This window comes from Danaus plexippus, chromosome 17 (assembly GCF_018135715.1).
Source record: "Danaus plexippus chromosome 17, MEX_DaPlex, whole genome shotgun sequence".
In the NCBI taxonomy this organism is placed as follows: domain Eukaryota; kingdom Metazoa; phylum Arthropoda; class Insecta; order Lepidoptera; family Nymphalidae; genus Danaus; species Danaus plexippus.
Window position 1 is genome coordinate 1667285 of NC_083548.1, and position 8996 is coordinate 1676280.

Sequence of the window (8996 nt, forward strand, 5' to 3'; positions counted from 1 at the left end):
AAAGTTAAATATAAATGTAATACAAACAAGTCACTATATGTAATATTCACATAATATATAATCAGCGTAACTTACCAATGCCTTTTTATCACAACGGAATAATTGTTATAATTTTATTTTGAGGTAGTTAATGTTTGATTTAATTGGTTTGGTGATTGATGGTTCAACCTTTGACTAGTTTAATATAATCTGTTTGTAATAAAATCTTATTTTTTACATTTAAATTAGCTTAGATATAAAAGTACAAAGATTATTAGTTCTTTTTTAACTTTGTTTTATTATTGTTCAAATAATTCTTCATAATATCATAACTTTTTGATGTTTGCATTGTAAGTTTTTGTATTCTTTCATGGACATTATTTTATGGTAATTGTATATACAATATTATCAACCAAATATACTTAGTATAGTTAAAACAATAGCTTTATAAAGTCAAACATTTGGCTTCTACTAAAAAAGTGTAAGTCGCGTCATAATATTTATTTAATTTACTCTTTGATCGTGTGCGATTTTGTTATATAAATATTATTTCGGGATTTTATACCACTTCTTGACAGCTCAAAATAAATCATCTGTTACTTTTTTAAGCTCTTAAATTAGTTTAAAAATTGATGATGTTTATTTTTAATCAAAAGTTTTTCATATCCAGAACCCTAGAAACATACATACTCTTAAATTCTGCACGTTTGAATAGATACCTAAATGTGCGAACTCTATCACAAATGATATTATTTAAGTTAAAAGGTTTATATGGATTTCAAATTTCATTATACCATCAGCGGGGTATTTTTATCAAACCGTAATGCCCTTATGCAAGATAAATTGAAAAACTAAAAGAATTATAAATAACATTATAAAAGATTAAAGAACCTTAAAGTCGAATAATATTTTGAGCAAAATAAGTAATGTAGCTATATATACTTAAATAGAAAGGTACATTTCTAAATTACATAATCCTATATTGAACAGATTTATAATGAGAATTTCGGTCTATGTGAACGCAAATTTTCTTGATTTTACACCCGCTGTATATAAGTTAATCCGATTAAGTAAGTAAGTTAAGTGATGTGCAAATCGTTTAACATGAAATGTGTTTTACGACAATGGTTCCTAATTAACTTTAAATTACCTTTTCAGTAAATACGTTAAATTGTTGTTATTGTAAAATATACGATTTTTTTTAACAATACCAGTGTTTTCCGGCTTAAATTTTTTTTTGTGGTTTTGTATTCGTTTCAAAAAACTTTTATGACAAATTTTTCCAACAGTGCGAGTTTTTGTATAAAACTCCGATAGGTCCGACTTTCGTACTATTCATCTGGTACGTGTTTTTTATCTTAACAGACTAATTTATTGGATAAAATTTTATATATATATATATATATATATATATAAATAAACAATAATGATTAAAAGAAAAAAAGATATTACTTCTGATTGAAAGACGACAAAAATTTTCTCCATACATTATATTTTATAATATAACTTTAATAACTTGCTTTATTTAAGATATGGCCTCATTTACACTGGAATCGTGGAATATTTTGTCAATATCAACGTTTTTATTTGGTGGACGAATTATAATCTTGAGTACTGTGTGGAGAAAACCCGAATTTAGTCGAATAGAATGAAGGCGTTTATTTTTTTCTATTTTCTTTAAAAAGAAGACTAGTTACATTTTTACCAGCACCTAGACCCACAGAAAAATATATAAATATTAATCTAAACATGGTAGTAATCAAGAAGTAGTAAATTGTTAAGGGAACTACTAAAGTTTTAAGTTATTAGATTGAATAAATTTACACAAAAACCAAACAAAACAACTATAAACCAAACTAAAATAATACTCGGTGCTAATTAAGCGAGGAATAATATTAGGAAGAGCATCATTAATAGCTTGCATATATTTCAATTCAATAAACTGACAGTGACAGTTAGTTTAAGTTTTGTCACCGAGGCTACAGGGACACTTTAGAAATAAATATTTGTATGTTTTTTTATTTTCTTATTATTTTATTTTATTCGTTGATCTTCAAATAACCATTGCATTATTTTCCAAAAAACTATTGCAATATATATGTTTAAATGTTAAATAAGTTTATGCCTTGGTTTTAGTACTAAGATTTATAGTTGTTTAATTATATATTAGCAATCCATCGCACGTTGGATTTGGTTGACCGCAAGATAAATTATCATCTGATATGTATTCCAGTTGGCATTCCGGTGATTGTAAACATTGTCTCGGAGAAGGTTGGGTCAGGACATCGTAAGATTCATGTAGGGTGATGTACATATACATAATTTTATACATACAATAACGTACGAGTAACGTAATTACGAGAAATTGATATGAAACAATACATAAATGAGAATTAAACATTTTGTGGTGATATCCTAAAATTAATTCTTATGTAGATATATGTGACTTTCATTACACTATTGAATTTTATGAATAAAGAGTTTTAATTTTTATTGAACACGAAGAAAAATAATAGTGTATATTAAAATTTTGCGTAACACAATTCCTAAGTAATTTTAAATTATTACTGCCTTTAAATACAATAAGGTTTATATGCCTTAGGCTGTAATAGTCTGTTAATACAATTTTAAATTGGCGTATGGATTATGTTATATCAAAAAATTTTAAATGACATTTCCCATTGAATATAGACAATTTTTTTTTATATATGGTTTTTAAACAGAAATGTCTATTGGATACCTGTTCTTGTGTCAATTTGACAGATAGTGATAGTGATAGCTTTGAAACCCAATAACTAGATGGGGTTATAAGTTTCAATCTGGAAAACATGGAAATGGACACCTTCGTTTCGATAGTCGGTACCCCTCACTTGTACTATGAAAGTAATAAATTACAAAAAGCCAAAAGAAACCTGTCTACAGCGAGGTGATATATTATTTTGGGATGAAAATTGGGACGTCAACTTTAAATCTGGAGATCTGACCACCATCGTTTGTCACATTCACCAGCCTATTGGATTTTTCCAAATACTATTTGTTATGAACAAAGTACAACATTATGAAATAGTAGACAAATGTACATTGTCATCTTATAGAAAAAATTGTTAAAATCTAACAAAATATTCCCAACAGTTCCAAATCAACTAAATCACATACAGTGCCTAAGGGTAACCATCCACTGTGCAAAATTCTAAGTGTTTTATTTATAGGACCAGTTCATTTTATAAATTCAAACTAAAATTTATAATTGGTGATAATTATAACAATATCATAGTTCCTATTTTTTTTGTTATTGATAAAAATATAGATACCTACATATGTGTATTTTAAAATGTTTTTAATAAATTTAATTTCATTTGATAATCAATTATAGCAGTTTAGTTTCGAACATTTTTATCATTATAAATCCTCATCCAAGTGAATAAAAACGATTCTTAGTAAGTGACTATAAGTAATTCAACGATTCTTAGTACCTAAACGAAAAAAGCAAACATTATAGTTATATTTGTCGAAAATGGTCAGATCTCAATAAAAACAAGGCACACTTTGTCCTATCTCTACAAATGCAAATACCTTTTACATGTATGGGATAATAATTCGTCCTTGCCGAATCGGGACTGAAATCCCCAAAATCAAGACAAACAGTCCAACAACTTTTCTCTCCAATATAATATATTATGACAGAATATTTCAACATATTGTTTTCATCATTTCGTTTATCCTGATATAGATCTTCAACTGGAAGAATGGCTTTCAAATCTTCGCCATTTAAATAAGTATGAATAGAATGAATTTTAAAATTAATATTATTATTAATACAATAAAATTTATAAGAATCGGAACACTTTTGTAATTAATGACCTAGATACAGAGCCAGAATAATATTGTAAGTTGGATATTTATATAAATCTAAAATTATGGACTTCCAATATGTGATTTTAACACGCCAACTAAGTCGATAGAAAAATACTACATTATTCATTAAACGTAACCAATTTTAAAATTATACTAAGTTAAATCGAAATACCTCTTTGAAAATCAAAGAAAGCGACGCGCGTTTTTATCAAATTGTATCATTTTATGAGATCCAAATAAGATGATTTGTCAATTGATATTTATAAAAAACGAACATACCTTTGTTTTTCGACACGATTAGCTCAGCGTCTTGTATTCGATTCCCGATTGGGAGATATATTGGTGTGATTGTAAACATTTCTTCAGAAGAAATCACGGAACCCACTTATGTCACTCACATGGCGGCAAACTTTATACCCCTCCTGACTTACTCCGATTCAAGCCCATTAATTCCCTTTACTGACAATATTTTCTGATAATGTATTTTTTTTTCTGTGTAATTTAAAGCAACGACAAGGATTTTATACATTTAGCCGCCTTTGTAACACGGGTGTGAATTAGTCGTAATTTTACCGTCGCTACAGCAAATTGGAGACTTGTTTTAACTTTTTCTTTGATATTGGAATAAAGATTTGAACCTTTTCTATGTTACGACAAGAAGTTATAATGAAGGTAATTTGAAAAAAAAAAGATTCGGAAAGTTTTATTATATTTAATAATGAATATGAATTGATTTATTTTTGTCATGGCAACATCCAATAACAAAATATATATATTTAACTATAATTGTATATAGATTTTATAAACATGTTTGTTATATTTTAAAATTATATATATATATATATATATATATTAGTTAGGCATTACACAAAAATTATTAAAATCACTGTGATAAAAATATATTGCAGTCATATAAGATCAAGACTGTAACAAATACTTAATGATACATAATTTTTGTAATATAAAAACAATGATTGCTTTAAATGGAAGTTACACAATTTATATATTGCTTTGAACATTATTCACTTAGAACGGCTAACGCCATTTCTTTAGAAATGCTATCAGACATAGTATTCTGGTTTTCCGACTCATGTTCATCGCTTGACCACCAGCTCTCATTGTCATCGTGTATGAAGCAAAGAAATAAATCATCCTCATACGTAGGGAAATAATATTCCGGCTGGTCCCATTTTTCCTTCTTCAATACAAAGTGTTTTGTCTCCTTTATGTGTTTCTCCAGGTTCTTAACATCATGAAACTTTGTCTCACACGACAAGCATTGCCGTAAATGCATCTGACGTCTGATGTAATTAACTATTTTTACTTTGTGATAAAAATCTAATCCCGAAGTGAGTTTTGTGAATGAGAATTCATGGATTCTTTCCATGTGATCTAAAATATTTTCATACTCTGATTCAGTGTGATCGCAAAGAAGGCAAGTTATTAAGGGTCCATTTTCTTCGGTCCATTCAGACCATTCAGGGTCGCTTTCGGGCTCGGATTCATGGTCATACTCTTCTTTATGTGCCACATTAGATGACTTAACACTATGAGGCTTAATGTATTGCTTCTTAGGAACGGTCTCCTTATCACCAATATAATTCACTAAAAAGAATTTATCATATTCTTTATTAACAGGGTTAATTCTCTTATGTCCCTTTTTACGCATGTGCTCTTTTAATATCGTCCGATCTTTAAATACACCTTCACAAAAAATACATTGAAGGTTTTCCAATTTATTAGCGATCAAATTGACAAGATCATCTATAAAAATCAAATTTTCAGGTTTAGCAATGTGGAAGTTGTGTTTTTCATACAGATGATTCAAATAGTTAGCTCTGGTATCATTAGAAACAAGCCTGCAGAAAAGGCATTCCTTGATGTAATTTTTATCTTCTCTCTCAAAAGCATGTCTTTCAAGTAATTCCTCTAATCTCCTCTGTCTAATGTTGACACGCAGTTCTTTATCCTCAGGTAAAACATCACTTAACAAGAAGTATTCCTCATTTTTTGATTTCGTTCCATCTGGTTTTGTATCAAGGAGCATTGTAGTGCAAAAATATGGAAGGTTACTATCTGTAAAGTAAGTGTTTCAGGAGGTTAATTATGTAAAAGAAATTTTAAAAATAATTTTAAATACATATCTTTTTCAATAAAACGGTACGAAATATTATAAAATTCATATATTAAGAAATCGAAACCAAAATTGTTATCATTATAGTTAGTAATTACGAACCTTTAAATCTTAATTTCCAATACTTCATGTAAGCTTGTAAATCTGCTATTTGATTTACATCAGCTATTACCAGACGATGTTTCATAAACAAATGGGTGAGCATCTGTTTCTCAGACATTGGTAACATGAAGATTTCATCGCACATAACACAAGAACATTCCACTGACTTGCCACACTTAAATATTGAAGGCTTTTCGATTTTTTGATGTAATGTTAAAGGACCGAAATATTGCTTTTCAGTTGTAGCCATACTTAAAATAAAATCTTGTGGAAAGAAATGCGTTTCTGTTAAATCGATAGGACTTTATATTTGACATTTACGTCAGATGTCTTGCTTGACAGTTCTTTTGATGCGTTTGGTACTATATTCTAAAGGTTTGTAACAAACTAAAAAGACTTATAAATTTTCTTTAAAAATAACGACATAAAAAGGATGACAACTCAATTGCCGTTCGATTAAAAATAATAATAAATATCAATAACTTTATTTTAATATAAATGGACAATTTGCAATTGTGATTTTTTAATATTTAAGTATGTAAAGGTCATAAACACTGTTATAATGCGTTATATAATTTACAATTGATTTGATTTTTAATTGTTAATAACACGATAGTTAAGACTCACTTTTACCAAACAATTTTAAATAAATGAGGTCTTGTTAAGGCGTTTCATGGATTGTTCATGTTTCGAGAGTCCCACCACACACTCTTGTCTGTTTAAATGTCTTAACAAGACATTAATATTAATTCCTGCTCTCAAAGTTCGTCAAATGGCTAAACCACTGTTAATCTATCGCATTGTCAAAACTCAAATGTCCAATCCCATCCCTGTTTTTTTGTAGTCATAGTAACAGCAACTGTTTTGTAATTTTCGACTATTTAATTTTATTTATTTATAAGGAGAATTCAAATTTCTTTTTCATATGATGAAAAATTTTGCCGGCTTTTCTATGACATTGTAAATCAGGTATGATAGGTTACACCTAGTAAATTGAAAGAAAGCTTTTTGTGTGAAAAATATATGCAATCTACGATATATAAAAATTCGTCGCATTAAATAACAAGTTATTTACGAAGGATATATACGATCAAGAAATAAAGTGGTGCATCGTAGCCAACATTTCGTATTAAACGTTTTAACCTCAATTTGGTCGTCTTATAACAAGAACGAATTATTTGAGAGTCGGTCATTTAACGTGTCGTTTAATAATGCCTTGTTAATTTTGTCATCTAAAAGCTGGGAAAACTGGGTCTTAAGATTGTAATTGTGGTATACGATTTGTAAGAATGTAATCAAAAAATTCTGGGTGAATGAATAAATAAAAAAAATTGTAATTAGCGGTCTGTGCCCTTTTTCAAATGTAACTTTTCTCAACGTTTTATAATTATAAATTATTATATTTTCCGCTTAAAAGTTAACTACTACTTTTTTATTTTATGGGGCAAAAAAATTGAAGTTTGGGCTAATGTAATGGCTCTTTAGATCACAAATAGATCTCAAAATGCGGTAAACTTTTATATTTCAATGCAAATCAAAATGGTAATATAGAAATTATAAGTTAAGATTTTTTTTCAGGTTTCTCCATTATAAACATCTCAATTGGTAAGTAATAATAAAAGAATATTCAATAATTTGTTTTGTTTTTATTATTAATGGTATAATGCTTGGACATTATCCTACCTGGTGTATAGTTGAAAAAAAAACAAAACCAGGTATACTGTGTTGTTCCTTTAATGTTTGTTAGAAAAGAAAAAGTATATCGCTTCCTCCTAAAATTTTGACATATCAAATGTAAATGAAAATAAGAGTATATCAGAGCATTATATTATTTAAAATATTTTTTAAAAACTACCAACTGTTTAGGTTTATTACTTAAATAACCAATATATCAAATGCCTATAAACTCCGTTTTAAGAATAGCTTTTATAGCCCTCCAATGGCTCAATCGATGTATTAGAGTGAGCTTTAGCTTAGACTGCCTTTAAACGCTCTGTGTTGAATCAGCGTGATCTGATTTGAATAAAATTTTATTTATTACTGATATTGTCTTAACAAAAATCAATTTGTGAGAAACTAAATTTCCGAAATTTTTAAAAAAGTTTGGCTAAAGTATTAGAACTAATACAAATGTTTAGTCTTCTAAAGAGTTCACATGTCGGAGTTATATCTATGCTGCGATCTGGCATTCTGTTTGATCATATTATACTCAATATTGTGTCAACTGTTGTACTGTGTAACTGGATTATAAATAAATCTTACTTTCCCACTTTAATCCTTGGTTATTTTTACGCGAGCCCGTTATAAAGATAATTAAATTTTTATTCTGTTTACGTTTATAAAAACTAGAGTATTTTTATAAATAAAAACCTATAAGATCAATAATTGTACTCGGTTTCCCGCTGTGTCGTAGTTCTGGTTTTAATTAAATATTATTACTTAGAACTTTATTTTAATACCAATGCACAGAGGCAGAAATAGAAGAAGTGGAAATTTTTTACTACTTTTAAATTATGAAGATAAATAAAGGCATCCTACGTTTTGCAAGGCCAAATGTTTAAGTACATAAGTGAAGCGTAATAAAAAATATTTAGCTGGTAGATATTTTTTTGTTATTATTGCAGAGAAAGGAGTTGACAGAAATCAATTAACCATAACAATAGTTTTGATTGAAGAGCACTGGAAACAGTTTCTCAACGTCGACTATACTTATTGGACGCTTTATATAAAATACGTAAATCAAATGAATCATGTTCACTCACTTAAATCCGACATCAGACGTGGGATTGGAATAAGAGTAAGAGTTTACGTCACGTAGCGGTAAAGTAATTGAGTCCAAAATTCGAATATTGAGGCTTCCATTAAAGGTTTCATCAATGGAAAATATGCTTGCAACCAGAAAGTGGTGGGTGGTGGGCTACTTAAA

At 28.4% G+C, this 8996-nt stretch overlaps 1 protein-coding gene across 1 annotated transcript; it reads right to left on the bottom strand.

Annotated features, from left to right (window-relative positions):
- Nucleotides 1-4526: 4526 nt before the first annotated feature.
- LOC116771365 (zinc finger protein 277) lies at nucleotides 4527-6384 on the bottom strand. The gene is made up of 2 exons (XM_032663208.2): nucleotides 6071-6384; nucleotides 4527-5910 (listed from the first exon to the last, which is right to left on the bottom strand). Exons 1-2 carry the CDS (start codon nucleotides 6318-6320, stop codon nucleotides 4853-4855), a joined length of 1308 nt encoding a protein of 435 aa, XP_032519099.2. The 5' UTR covers nucleotides 6321-6384; the 3' UTR covers nucleotides 4527-4852.
- Between the last annotated feature and the right edge of the window lie 2612 nt (nucleotides 6385-8996).